The 14,778-nt window shown below is 52.5% G+C and overlaps 1 protein-coding gene across 2 annotated transcripts in view; it reads right to left on the bottom strand.

The window, feature by feature from the left end:
* Positions 1–4,215: 4,215 nt before the first annotated feature.
* The window catches only part of CCDC149 (coiled-coil domain containing 149), a 115,118-nt gene continuing 104,555 nt past the window's right edge, over positions 4,216–14,778 (bottom strand). The window contains exon 12 of one of the 2 annotated variants that reach the window (XM_075544475.1): positions 4,216–7,786. In XM_075544475.1, the coding sequence (XP_075400590.1) occupies positions 7,392–7,786 (395 nt within the window). In that variant the 3' untranslated portion in view covers positions 4,216–7,391. Of the gene's footprint in view, positions 7,787–12,219; positions 12,900–14,778 lie in introns of those variants that run through there. The other variant, XM_075544476.1, reaches the window with a different exon arrangement.

Below are 14,778 nucleotides of genomic sequence, written 5' to 3'. Positions count from 1 at the left end.
TGGGAACCAATTTGAAGGCCCTGGGGTGGGTTTTACCAATGGGTGGAGCTACCCTGTAAGTGAGTCTCTCGGTGGTGCAAATGGTTATTGCACTTGGTCATTAATTATAAGCTTGGCAGTTTGAGTCCCTTGAATGAAAAGCCTGGCACTCCACTTCTGAAGAGCCAGCTACTGAAAACCCCCATCCAGGACAGGTGTACGGCGACACACGGTGACACACGGTTGACTAGACTACACCTGGTTACTGGTATGGTAGAGGGTGTCACCCAACTAGAAGGCATCATGTCTATCTCAAAGGATTTCTGCATCCTCTGAGGGGCTGGCTGCCTTGAACTCGGAGATCTCGGCCCTGGGGCTTCTTGAGGGATAGGGGAATGGGGAGGAGCCAAAGACAAGAAAAGACCGGGTCATGGAGGGCATGCAACTGGATCTTAGCACCGATCATTCTGCACACCACCCAGACTGCCCATCGCACCCCACTGGGCCGTGTGTGTGTGTGTGTGCGTGCGTGTGTGCGTGTGCGTGTGTGTGCGTGCGTGTGCGTGTGTGTATGCGTGCGTGTGTGTGTGTGTGTGTGTGACTGTTTCGCCTCATCATTTTACAGCTCTAGTTTCTTAAGCTCTTTATATCTGACTTTCCAGGCAGTTTGCTGGTCAGTCTGCCTCTTTGACTCACGGGGTCTGCCTTTGTCACCGGTACGGAAACACACAGCCTTGTTTTGATTTCTTTTTGTAAAATTAGCCGAGTCTGATGTAAAGACTCTACCTAGCCGCAGCTGGTAAAGGGGAAGAATGCTGGAGTTTGCGGAGTTTGAGCACAATGTAGACAGTAATTAGAAATGCTATCTTTAGATGGTTTAGGGTAAGCTTTTTCTCAGAATTGCAGTGGCTTTCCCCACCCCCCACTTCTCTCTTTTTTTCCGAGTGGGGCTTTTCAGCACCTCTTTACACAAATCTTACAACTATAAGAACATAAGAGCTAATCAGCCCGTGCTTTTGGTCAACTTGAAAGGTGGCAGGGAAGAAACTGGCCGATTTTAGCTCCCGCGTCTTGGACATACAATCTTTGCTCTCCCTGCCCTTCACGGGAGGATCATGACTGGTGGTGACAGGCTGCCCTGGGAAACTGTGAGACACAGCGCTGTCCTGGGCTCAGAGGTGGGGTGGGGATGAGGAGGTGGCGCAGAAAGGAGGGTGATGATGTAAATAATAAAGACGATTAATCATCTGCATCAGGAAGACCACATTTCTATTTCAGGTAACAAAAAAGGTATCGTTTATGAGGCATGGTGATCACAGAATCCGAAAAAGCAGCGCCTGCAAATAAATAGACGCGATTCCTTATTTAAATCAAACTGCACAAGAGCAGCTGGCTACCAAAAATTTCCCCAAAAACAATGAATTGTTTTTTAAATGTAATCAGCTATTGCCAGTCTTGGCCAAAGTCCTAAATATAGTCCTGGGCTCACGCAGACACTAAGAAGGCAAAATCCCCCAAATTATGCAAACTTACACTCTGCCTAAGCAAAATAAGACAAATACCTTCCTTGGCGAACTAGTGATAGGCCACATAGGGGAATGCATGGACAGCTATCGTTTTAAATGTCCTTCAAACCTTATTGGCTTGTTTTGAGTAATCCTATAGAGAGGGAGGGATCGCGTATTTAAATATTTATTGCTTCTCACTTCTAGTTAGATTCACTGCTGAGCCTCCAATTGCCTTTCTCTGCTCTTCTAAAATTATCTCACTGTTCAGAAAGGCATCTGAAAACAAAATAAAGAACTATTTTTAAAGTAGTGAGTTGATGGAATTCTTTGGCTTTTGGGGACCCTAACGGGAGCCATCTGAACCAAACTCAACTGTCACTGACCCATCACGGCCCGATAGGGCAAGGGAGAACTGTGAACCTTTTCAGGAGTAGAAAGCCTCACCTTTCTCACACAGAGTGGCTGGTGGTTTGGAACTGCCGACCTTGATGTTAACAGCCCAATGTTAACGACTAGGCCACCAAGTCTCCTCGTTTCATCTGAAAATTACTCAGGAAGAGGAATGTTCCAGAATGAATGGAGATATCCAAAATGAAGCTCAAATATACTTTTTGGGGATGGGGGGGCAAAAAGAGTTAGAGGCATAAGCCATCCACAAGGCTGCAGTAAAATGGTGACACTAGGAGAAAAAGAAAAAAACAACAGCCAAGCCCGTCTATGCAATTCCAACCCAAGTCGACCCGTGTCTGCACATGACTGCCCTCTGGGGTTCTCCTGACGGAAGCAGGCTGCCAGGCATTTCTTCCTGAGCACCAGGAGTGGAGCCGAGCCTTCAGGGTAGTGGTCCCCAACCATTTGCAGCACCGGGGCCTGTGCAGTCTGGAGCGAGCCCCATCATGTTGTGATTTTTAAAAGACAAGGAAGATGCCCTTAGAGACCAAATCACATGCCCTTTGAGATCCAGGAGCGCGCAGACAAAAGCCTTTTTAATGTCACCCTGTAAACACCAAAATCCACTGCCCTCGGAGTCCACTCTGACTACAGGGTTCCCTGGTGCGTTTCTGAAATGGGAACTTCTCACTGGAGTAGAAAGCCTCCTCCCCACAAAGAGCAGCGGGTGCTTTCCAAATGGCAACCTTGTGGCTAGCAGCCCCATGAGCAAGCACTGCGGCCGCAAGGCTCCTGGGCCGCGTGGGAGACTACTAGCCTGCATGTACTCAGGTCTGGACACCACGCGGGATGACCCTGGTGGCACGGTCGTTAGGTGTTTGGCTGTGAGTCACAAGATAAGATGTTCACAACCGCTGGAAGGCAGCGAGCTTGTTTTTCTGAGCTTATTCTTGAGCAGTTCACTCTAACGTGTCAACGCCTGATCCTGGAGCCTCATTTTCCTTTTTTGAAACCACGTTGGATCTGCGATAGGAGGTCTCTGGGATGGAGGGCACAGAGATGGGACTGGTGGGAAAATTAATTTACCTTGCATGCGACTGGCATCCTGGAGGAGGGGCCAGCACTAGCTGTGTGCCACCAGGAGGCCTCCTAGCAAGCGGAGCCTTGGACAGGGGGTGGGGGGGGAGGGGGGAACTGTTTAAGGTGTAGAGGGGCGGGTGGGGAAGGGGCAGGTGGGCAGAGGTGCTTAGGGAACAAAGGAACTAGGGAGAAACACCTGCCTTACCAAACTCAATCCATTTCCATGGGCCTTAATGACCAGGACAGCAAACACTCATAGGTACAAATGCACCAACCAAGGGCTCTCAGGGACAGAGCCATGGCAGTCATGCAGAATGTGCACACAAGCTCTCACCGAGGGGCCTGTCAACGCGCTTCCATTGATCTAGGCTCTTCTGCTGGCGACCGAGCTGGAAACGCAAGGACAGACACACCTGGATAGGTAAGCATGTGCAGGATCCAAGACAAGAAAGACCATGAGGGAGCCATGAGCATTTTTCATTAACAACCAACCATCGCCACCTCCAAGCCCAAATCCAAACACATCAACAACCTAGTGTTGTGATGTTTCAGGGGAGGGAGACATGTGGGCTTCAGAGGCGACAGAGTCTTCGTCTAGTCAGGACTCGTGTACAAGTCTTGTAGCGGTGCTGGGGCCCCCACTTTATTGAGCCTACCACCGTATTGCTACTCTCCTCGCCAGAGACTGGTTTAGCTGTAGGCATGTGGTGATCATGATGACGGTGAAAACATAAGGGGATGGGAACCAAGTTTCTTTCCCTTCACACACACACACACACGCGCACACATCCACAGAGACAGACACATTCAGATAGAGAGAGCAAGGGAGAGAAACAGCCTTACGCATTTGGCTGGAGCGATGAGAATAGGGGACACCCTGGAGCTGGTGCAACCATGTGGCAATGGTGAGGCCAGATCGGGCAGAGGAGGAGGAGGGGTCCCCACAATGCTGGGGTCCCTCTCCAGTGAACCGGCCCTGAGACAGCCTTACCTCCGAAGAGCTAGTGACTCAGTAGAGCCCCCCTCCCTACAGTGTAAGCCTCCTTAAGGAGGTAGGGCAGGTACGGCTGTGCCCTGGGCGCTGCTGGGCAGTCTCCACTGGCCATGACCCAGCTGCCAGAGATCTTGCAGCGAGCGAAGAGGGATTGCCACCGGCACCATTTTCTGTAGCTACGCCTCGATGCATGACTCATGCCAGGCAGACTGACCCTGTCAAAGACCACCACCATGCTGAGGGAATGGAGGAAATGTTCTTTAATGTCTGGAGGTCAGGATGCAGAGCCAGGACCGGGTCACATGTACATTCGGGGAATGGTCATGGCTACGCACAGGCCAGGGGCAACTGCAGGCCCCGATTCCATCTAATATCACAGGAGTTCAGGTTGTCCCCCACCCCACCTGCCCAGACATCACTTTGCCGGCTTGCCTGCGGTATCCCTGGCGGGCAAAATCCCTGATGGGTGGGCCCTGAGATGAAGGAGCCACTGGCTGACTGCGTGGCACACCAGAGCCCTGCTGGGGAGGCGGTAGGATTGATTATTCTATGTTAAAATTGGCTGCATTGGCCTCCAGAGGCTCTGGGATCCTGAACCTTCCCAGACAGATAGGGCATGGGCCAGCCAGAGTGGGGAGGCGGAGTGGGGAGGCTGGAGCACTGGGAGGCATGTGAATGGGGCAGTGGAGTGTGGGACAGAGGGTCTGCCCAGTCCACCAGGAGTAGCAGTGATTGTCTCTGGCAAGTGCCCCACTTGCTTGATGGGGTGACCTCTGGTGAGTGAGGAGAAAGCAGCGACACTGACAGCCCCCACCCCCCACTCCAGAGTACATCTGGCCAAGGAATAGGACTCTGGTCTGCAGGCTGCCACCTCCAAGGGGAGACAGCAGGGGAGATGGTGGCTCCTCCCCATGCTTCTAGCAGAGTGACACCAGGAGTGGAAATCACACACGGAGGTGTCAGGGTGGCCTGGGCACCCATGGGTGGGTCTCACACCTGGGGCCATGAACCTGGTGTATACATCCTGTTCCCAGATTTTGTCATCACTTCTGATTGGGAGTGACCTGCCCTGTGACGGGCAGGACTGCTCCCCAGGGTCTGCTGGACTGTGGCACCTTTTAGAAGCAGGTGGTCAGGGCTTCCTCCCCAGGCACCTCGGGGGGTGGGGGAGGGGGTTTGAACTGTGACCTTTCAGCTGGTAGTTGAGTTCCTATCACCACCCAGGGACAAGGCTGCCTATGTTTAGGCTGCACTTCCACCCCAGCCACCGTGGGAGCCCCCTCTTCCCCGCAGGAGGGTCTCCCAGGAATGATTCTGTTCTTGGGGCAGTCAGCACTGTGGAATCTCCTATGGAACCTTCTGGGGAGATGAACCGAATCCAGCTTAATTTTCCAGAACGTCAGATGCCTGAAGCCAAACCAAAGCCACGGCCGTAAAGTCCATTCCAACTCAAAGGGAGACTAAGTCTTGCTGGGAGTGGGAACCTAAACACCAAAACCAAACTCGCTGCCATCAAGTGGATGCCCACCCACAGCGACCCTGTGGAAAGACGGAGCTGCCCCTGTGAGTCTGAAAGACGCTCACCCTGTACAGGGGAAAGCCCCATCTTTCTCCCTCGGAGCGCCTGGTGGTTTTGAACCGCTGGCCTGGCAGTTAGCTGCTCTACGTGTAACCGCCATCCACCAGGGCTCCCACATGAGCGAAAAAGCCTCTTCTTGCTCCAGTGGCAGTGGCTCGTAATTGAACTATGGACCTCGTAGTGAGCAGCCCAACATGGCCTCCTTCTCACTCAAACCACCAAGCCAAACTCTCGACCCGTAGTGTCCTCACAGCTACGCTTTGCAGGGTTTCTAAGACTGGACATCTTTACAGGGGCAGCCAGCCTCCTCTTCCTCTAAAGCTTTCTCCCAACAAACTGCTGGTGGGGTTTGAATCGCCAACTTTCTGTTTAGCGGCCCCGTGCCTAACCACTGGGCAACCAGGAGTCTCTAAGCACTTCCTAAAACTCAGAACTCAGACTCACCGCCACCAAGTTGCACCGGTCGACCTGGTAGGGCAGGGTAGAACTGCCTGCTAGGTCTCTGAGACGGCACATCAGCATAGGAGTACAGTGCCTCATTTTTCTCCCAGGGAGTGCCAAGTGGTTTCGAACAGCCAACCGTCTGGTTAGCAGCCCCACATGTAACCATTGCACCCCAAGGGCTCCTGCCCGGTGCTTCCTGGCAAAGAGGATTTTTAATCCCAAGGCCAAGGACCGTATGGAGTTGGCCATTCCCTCCCTGCCCAGCCCTGGGCCACGTCCTTGGCTCTACTGTTAACGCGTGTTGACTGATGTTGCCGGAGCAGCGCTCTGTACTGTGGGTTGTCAGGAACTCTCTTTTCAGAAGGGGATCCCCAGGTCTGTGTTCTGGGGTACCTGCGTGGACTCAAACCACCAAGCTCGCAGCCGAGGGTGCCAGCCAAGCCCCCGCTGCTCCCCTTTGCCGGCAGTCAGAGTGACTGTACCTTTCTGCCTCTGTCCCCTCTGAGCCAGGACCTCCAAGCCCTGTCTCAAACATCCGGCAGCCGGCACGGAGGCGACAGCCAGACCAGTGTGCTGCTGGCAGCTCGGTCCCAGGCTTCGGGTGGTCTGGGCACACCGGATTGGCCCTCAGCAGTGATATCTTTCCAAACCCCAATGGGTCATAATGTCCGGGCTGATAATCAAGAACCAGCATTTCCAGATTGCGCCTGCTGCATACACTGTGGGCAACAGCGGATGGTGCAGGGCCCAGCAGCAGTTCATTCTATTGTGGGTGGCATGAGGGGCAGTGAGCCTCCCCACACCCCAAGTCTCATCTCCTCTCAGAAAGGAAAGGAGGCATCAAACACCAGTCACCAGCTCCCGGGGCTCCCTCCCCAGATGCGCCAGATCAAGGCACCCTCCCTAGCAGGCAGCCAGGAGCCTCATTGGGCTTCCTGCTGTGACCAATAGCAATGAGTGCCAAAGGCCACCCCCGCTCCCTGACCTGCCTCCCAGGCCAAGAGGTCCCGGAGGGTCCACTGGCGCACCATGCCCAATTACACCTCTCTCCAGCCGTGATGAAGATGGGCCCGATTTTAAAACCTGCACCCGTTTGAAGTTCTACCCATCCTTCGGATTGAATACACCACCAAGTGCTGAAATAAAACATCTCTGGAAACTGACAGACGCTGACTAAACCAGGCGGGTGCAGGGAGCTGGTTAGATGGCCGGCTCGACCCCGGACCTGACCATGCTCACAGCTCCCCATCTCATAAGCCAGAAGGTCCTGCCTAGCCCTCGAGCACAGTCACAGGGTGCCATGCACGGGGTGGGGAGGCCTGTGTGTAGGGGACTTCAGCGTGGCCTTCCGATGCTTCATTGGCTGCTGTCCCCAGGACCGCCACCATGTCTTCGTGCCCAGTCCCTTTCCCTGTATTCACGGCGCTCCTTGGACTTCTGCCCTCTGGGGTCCTCTGTCATCTTCGGGTGGGGGATTGCTGGGCTCTGAGGAGGAGTTGGGGGGCTCCCGCTGCTGGGGGGCCAGGCCTAGCAGGGACGGACCCATCTTGGTGAGCTGTCCCTTCTTGGGCTTTTCTCTCGTGTCCCCTTCTGGTTCTGCAGCTGCCTGTTCCTTTGTCCATGTCGTTATTTCCCTTCCAGGCCCGCTGACTGCTGCTTGCTCCTCGGAAGGTCGCGGGGCTAATGAAGGATGAAAGCGGCCGTGTGGGCTCTGATCTGCTGGGCAGCTGACAGCCAGCCTCTCCGCATCCTCCAGCGCTGGCAGCACCTCGGCAGAGGCATGCCTTTCTAGCCCCGGCTTCTGAAACTCTCCTGCAAACAGAGCAGGGACCGTCAAACCTCTGGCACGAAGTCAGCTGGCCCATCCCCTCCCTTCCCAGCTCCCCACCACTCACTGTCACAGGGCCTCCTTGGAAACCAGACTCCCCCACCCCCCACCCCCGCCCAGGGTCTCCCCCAGCTGCAGGCACAGGAGCCCAGGGCACACAGGACACAGTCAGAGGAGAAAGCCGTGGCTGGCCTGTCCTTCACTTTGGGTGGGGCTTCTCATTCATGCTTTCCACCTGGTTATCTTTGCTCCGGTACCTAAGGCACTTCGCACCCCTTACATACTTATTTAAACTGTGGACAAAGGCTTTGCCAGCACAAGGAGGGCCTCTGGGCTCTGGGCACATCGGTGGGAAGCTGGGGGGCCAATTGGGAGAGGTCTCCTGCCACCCCTCCACTCTCCATCAGCACCAGGCTTTGAGGCAGGTGTTCCATGCGGCCTCCATTCAAAAGAAAAGACAGATCCTTTTCCCTGAACGGATGTAATCTGTCCCCTCTGAATGTGTAAATCTTTACAGGAGCAGAAAGCCTCGTTTTTCTCTCACGGAATGACTGGTGGGTTTGAACCACCAACCTTTTGGTTAACATGAAACAGGTAACCGACTAAGCCTCTGTTGATGAGAGCAGGGGTCGCATTTGATGGGTTCACAGTGTTTCGCTCCGTGTGTGGCACATGCAAGATTATATTTTAGAAGTCCATGTATTTCCCTAATATGTTTCCTTTTAATGAAAGGATCATTTGCTTCCCTAACCTCTATCACCTAGGAATTCAATCTGATGGGGGAAGTTCTACTCTGTCCTGTCACAGGGAGGTCGGAATTAATTCAAGGGCATCTCATACCAATAGCAGCATCTACAGAAAGAAGCACATCGCAGGTGAGTACACAGCTCAGCAGCCAGCACAAGGTATCCACAGGTGACTCATCCCCTCTGGCCGGGCACTTCTCCCTGGCCTCGGCGATGCACTATCCCACAGCGGGGCTGGGGTTTGAACTTGTGCAGACAGAAGCATCCGTGTCTGGCTTCTTTTCCTTGGCATGGTGTGTTTATGAGATGTGGCCTTGGTCTTGGGGATAGCCTATTATTAGTTCATTTGAACGCACCATGATTTTCTAAGGTATTTTTTTAAAGCGTTGAATGAAAACAGACCATTCACAGAAAGAGAGTTACAGGTGGACAGCAAACATCTTTTAAAATCCACACGCTGGCTCATAATTATGGTTGCTGGGACCCAGCGTACAACAGAACAAAACCCTGCCTGCTCCTGGGCCAACCTCATAACCGTTCCTAAGCTTGAGTCCACTGTGGCAGTGGCTGTGCCGATCCATCCCCTTCAGGGCCTTCCTTTTTTCCCGCTGCCCCTCCACCAACACGCTGTCCTTCTCCAGGCACCAGGATCCTTCTCCAAGGACTCACAATCATGAGATGCTGTTTTCATGGCTCCACCGAACACAGTACAAGGTAGGATGAAACGCAGCCCTGGTGGGGATGTGCAGTTCTATATAAACTCACTGCCCCTCGGGTTCCCATCTAGTCTCTCGAGTTGCCGTTCTCAATGTGACCCCTTCCATCAATAGATCACAGTGCTCAGGACAGACAGCTTTCCTGGTCAACTTAAACTATTGTTTGGTTTAAGGACGGCCTCCCGGGGTAGTTTGGGTTTGGTTTCAAGATTATCTCAGGGCAATAGTTTTGGGGGTTCATCTGTCCTCAGGAGTGTTCCTTGCCTCTGCCCACTATCCTGCTTTTCCAGTGCAGACCTCACCAGCTAGGGCTGGGGTTGCTGTGGGCTCTGAATCTATCCTCAGATCCCTGTCCCGCCCCCACACCCCCCGGTTCAGTTGCATGTGACTGTCACAACAAGGAGCAGCGAAGTATCCAGAAAGCAGACGGACACCACTTCTGATCCATCGTGAGCCCCGACGGTTATGTGGTGACTGTTTATCCACGTTACAGCAATTTCTGAGGATTTCTTTATACCACCAATTATTATATCCCTATCAATGTGAATGTGAACACATAAATCTAGGTCGGCTTCAATTCATCACAAGGGATGATTTACCAAAAATGCAGTGTAAGATTTCTGTAACACGTGAATGTTACAAAGGAATGTGCTGGCTTCATTTTCACATGGCTTTTAATGTCCTTTTATTATAAGCACCTCTACATTGGTGTTTGCGTGTGAGTGACCGTGTCTACACACACATCCACTCCTCACTCATCGATGGGGCCAGGTCCAAAAGACCCGGCAGTTCTGCAAAGTCAGCAGTAGGTGAGGAGGAAGGCTGGAAGCAGTCCTGTAGCTGGGTCCCAGGCACTGCTGCGTCCTGGCCTGTCCTCCGGGCTGCCATGGGGCTGGACACGAGGCACAATTAGCAGCACAAGGACATGGGCAGGAGGTCAAGACAGTCAGCGGGAGCGTCCACCCAGGCCGTGCCCTCCGCAGCCACCCTCTCTCCAGCGCCAGCTGCCTACAGGTCGGGAGGTTCACACAGAACTGAGGCGCTGCTCTTGGACGGCTTCACGTGCAGGCCTGGGGACCACAGTTGCTCAGAAGACGGAAGAGGATCTGAGCATGTAGGGCTGCAGGGGAGGGAGGGGCCGCTTTTTCTACTGAAGCCCCCAGACCCTTCATTCCCTCCAGTACCCATCCTGATCCAGGGCCCTTGAGGAGGGTCTCCTGGACCCATGTGGCTACTAACAGACCTTTCACAACCCACTCCTGTGGTCCTTCTCACAGAAAGGGTCACAGTGGAGGCCCCAGCAGTGGGGAGGGGCCAGGCCAGCGGCTCTGGCTGCCTCAGCTGGCTCCATGCAGGGAGGGCCCCAGGTGAATGAGCCACACAGGCAGAGAGCAGACATTAGACTGCTGCTGTACATGCGAACTGTTCAATAGCAAGACAGTTGATAACTGAGGAGTCGATCTGTATGTTACACACACACACACACACACACACACACACACCTTTAACAAGGCTGTAGAAAAGTGGAATGAAAAGGTAATGGAATTTTCCAAAATGTTTTTTGAAGCCTGCGATGTATCCATGTGATAGGTATCTCACTATAGAGAGAAATATATATATTCTCTTATAAGACATGTGTGTGTGTGTATGAATGAGAAAGATGGGGCCATATATACAAACATAAGCTTCACTGGTTTTATGTCGCCTGATCCTTACCTGTACTTCCTTAATAAGCAGTACAAACATGACGATGGGCCGTAAGCGCTGTACAGTCAGTGTGCAAAACCATTCTGAAACCCAACAGAGAAGTGTAGAAAGGCAGGGACCGCATGTACTGGATGGGGAGGGTAGGTATGTCTGACCTGCACCGCATCGAAATCAGCTTCAGGGTGACGGTGACTCTGATTGCCCTGCTGCGTCAGGGGCGCTATAATACCACGGACCTTGTCAACCCACGGTGACCCCTGGAAGGCGCTGCCTGGTTCTGTGCTGTGCTCACAGTCACAGGCCACTGCGGCCGCCACGGGGGCATTCTCTCGCGTAGAGGGTCTTCCTCCATTAGCGGACATACTGCTCTGAGCATGTGTCCTTCTCCTGGGCACGGTCCCTCCTGATCACATGTCTAAAGCACACGAGACAAAGTCTACTCCCCCCAGACGAGTATTCTGGCTGGACGCCTTCCAGGACAAATCTTTCTAGCTCTTCTGTCCGACTGTGCGGTGTAGTTGATGACGTGATCTGGCCCTTCTTAGCCACGGTCCTCCACTTTGCGAGGTCCTGTAAATTCTAGCCTCGGTACCTGTAGTCATCATCCTGTTTTGGAAGGAGTGACGCGTTATATCATAATTCCACGGCGGGATTAAGGTGGGGGTATATCTTAAGTCCTTAACTTCCTAGAGAGTGTGACTCAAGTCCCTATCTTTGTGGACCCCATTTCCCGGTTCCTGACTGAGCATGTGCAGAAGCCAATTAGTGCCGAGTCTCTGCTGACCAACACCAGTTGATTCCTTAAGAAAACCACCAACCCAGGACTCGAGTCGTCATGCCGACCTTCACTGAGCAGCCCTGAAAAAGTTCACTTTCTGCGCCGGATCCTGGGTTTGGCTTGCTTCCACCGACTTCCGGTTCTTGGGATTTGAGCCAGCAGTCTCTCGGCTGACCTGATTCACCAGCTCCTGCGGCTTTGTGAGTCAATAGCCTAATGTGGTGTGAATGCGGGGGGGTCCTCTAAATAGATACCTGGACTTTGAATTTGGGCCTTGGCAGCTCCACAAGCCCGTGAGCCATTTTCTTGACAGATTGCGACTCTTGGGGGAGATCGCAGCGAACTTTGGAACCCCGAGACATGAGGGAGCACGTCAGGGGAAGGAGTGGTGGTTGATATCAGAAATAATAAGTGGCATAGCATTTGGAAAAGTCCAACAGAAATTATTATTTATTATTATTCATGGCAAACTGGAGTCCCCAAACTTCAGGACACTGGAGTCAGCCTGTGAGCTTTGATTGTGTGCAATCAGCTCGCTGCATCAATTCATTCCTTCCCCTTTCCTTTAAGCCCCAGGGATGTGCACAAATGTCTACTCAAGTCATTAGCAAGAGGCAAAGAAGAGTTGCTGAAAACGCTACCGCTTCTGAGCTCCATCTAGGACTTCTGGTTACATACTATGGGGACAACCTGTTCCTCGACCCCGGGACGGCACGGTGCCGAGGAAGCTCGGACGCTGTGGGAGATCTGTTTTGCCTCTGGGAACAGACACACATGCCTGCCATTCCCAGAAGAGATTTCTGAACGAGCCAAGAGTAGGAAAATGTTATTATGAATGATCATAATTATTCTCTACTGTTTTGGCAAACATAATTATTATCATGAATACTTATTATTAATAACAACATGCATACTAATATCAATAATAGTGGGGCGATTGATTGGCACAAATGCAGTATGACACAACCCAGCAGGGGGGAAAAGTTCCCTCCCAACGATGAAGAAACAGCAGCTCTCTGTGGAAAAGATTACGAGTTCCCTAAGAATGAGTCTCCTCCCCTCACCCGCTGCCGCTGACCCCCGACGTTTGTCTTCCTGTGTTCGCTGGTCTCTGATGAGCTTTGTCCTACTGCGAGTGAGCAGCTTCGCACTGGAATTAATCAGAGACGCAATGGTGATGAAGCCATCCCAGCCGCTGACAGCCGCTACAGAAATGTCTCCTCATTACCACCCAGCACTGGCTGAGGACAGGGATGGAACAATGGGAGCTGATGATGGAACTCTGGGAGCTATCATTTTAAATCAGGACCTTACTGTCGCCACCCCTGGGAAAATCACGTCAGGCCCATGCTCCGCTTCAGTAAAACAGGGCCAGGCTCGACCCTCGGCTCAGTATGGGCTGGTACACAAGAGACTTCAGATAGCCATGTGAACTCAGGATGTTGGCATCAAATGACCACCAGTAGAGACATGTTCCAAATTGAACGGGACGGTCTTGAAAAGAACTCTGTTTGTTGGCTGGCAAGACCCAGCCTGCTTTCTGGCCAGAGGGGAACCCCCACAGAAGCAGGGGTTGTCTCCATGAACTCCTCCCCGGGAGCTTGGAAACCTTTCTGTTGCCATCCCAGCTATATGATAGTTTCTATTCTTATTACTCCAGGCACTATAATAAGGGACTTGAATGGGACTCCAGATGATTCTTTGCAAAGACGCCCAAGAGGGGAGGTCTATTCATCAGTTCCCACAGGACTGATCTGTCGAGTCCACCTGGGAGTAATCCTCCCTCAAACAGCGATAGGGTCATCACAGAGAGATGATCTTGGGCTCGGCTCTCCATTGATCCACAGCTGAATCTTTCCAGCTGCACAGATGTAAGAGTAAGCCTTGCTGAGCCCTGCTCCGCTTAGCAGATCGACACAATGGCTGCAACAACAGGCTTAAGTATACAAACAATTCTGAGGACAGACCGGGTGGTGCTTCAGTGTGTTGTACTACATGAGTGAGAACTAACTAGAAGGTGCCTAACAATACCTAACAATGTAACACAAACACACAAACAAAAAACACACCAACAAACCTTCATAGCTAGGCCAATAGACAATGTCATGATAAATGGAGAAAGGACTGAAGTTGTCCAGGATTTCATTGAACCCGGCTCCACAAGCAATGTTCGTAGAAGGCACAGTCAAGACCTCAAAGGGCAAACCTGCTGCACAAGCCTTCTTTAAAGTGCTGAAGCCTAAGATGCGCTTGGCTCACGCCACAGTACTGTCAATCATCTCATATGCGTGGGAAAAGTGACAGGGAATCAGGAAGGCCACAGAAGAGTTGACGCATTTGAATTATGGTGTTGGCAAAGAATATTGAAACTACTATGGACTTTGAGAAGGACAAACAGATCTATCCAGCCTACAAGGAGTACAGCCAGAATGCTCCTTATGAGATGTATGTTGCAGATATTTTCAGGAGATGTCAGTCCCTGGGAAAGGACCTCAGAGTTGGTACAGTGGAAGGTCAGCGCAAGAGGGAAAGGCCCTCAAGGAGATGGACTGCACAGTGGCGGCCACAATGGACCCAGACAGAGAAATTGTGAGGGTGCCGCAGGACTGTTGTACAGAAGGTCACTCTGGGTCAGCATAGACCAGATGGCAATCACAGAAGATCAGTCGACCACGCATCTGGCCCAAGACTTGTGGTAAGTCACACAGAGCTGTTGCTGGAAGGTTCCCATTAGGGCAGGGCGTCCCTAAGCAGTGACAGCTGACCGATCCACGTCGTCAGTCCACTTTGATGAAGGCAGCTCAGGAGGCTGAGCCAGCCTGAAGAGTTGAGACTTGGAGTGGAAGAGGATTGGAAGCCACCAGATTTGGGAGTAGACAGAAACATGACTCTGAGCAGACTAGGAAACGTGTTCTATAATCTCCATCCTGCACCCACAGGAGAAAGACAGAATGAAGCAAGGAGGGCCTGGGAGGACGGATAAATCAGAGCAGAGCCCAGCCAACAAGGTGCAGAAGGCCTGAGGCAAG

The sequence above is a fragment of the Tenrec ecaudatus genome, chromosome 3 (assembly GCF_050624435.1).
Source record: "Tenrec ecaudatus isolate mTenEca1 chromosome 3, mTenEca1.hap1, whole genome shotgun sequence".
NCBI classification, from domain to species: Eukaryota; Metazoa; Chordata; class Mammalia; order Afrosoricida; family Tenrecidae; genus Tenrec; species Tenrec ecaudatus.
This window is presented reverse-complemented; position numbering and strand designations above follow the sequence as displayed.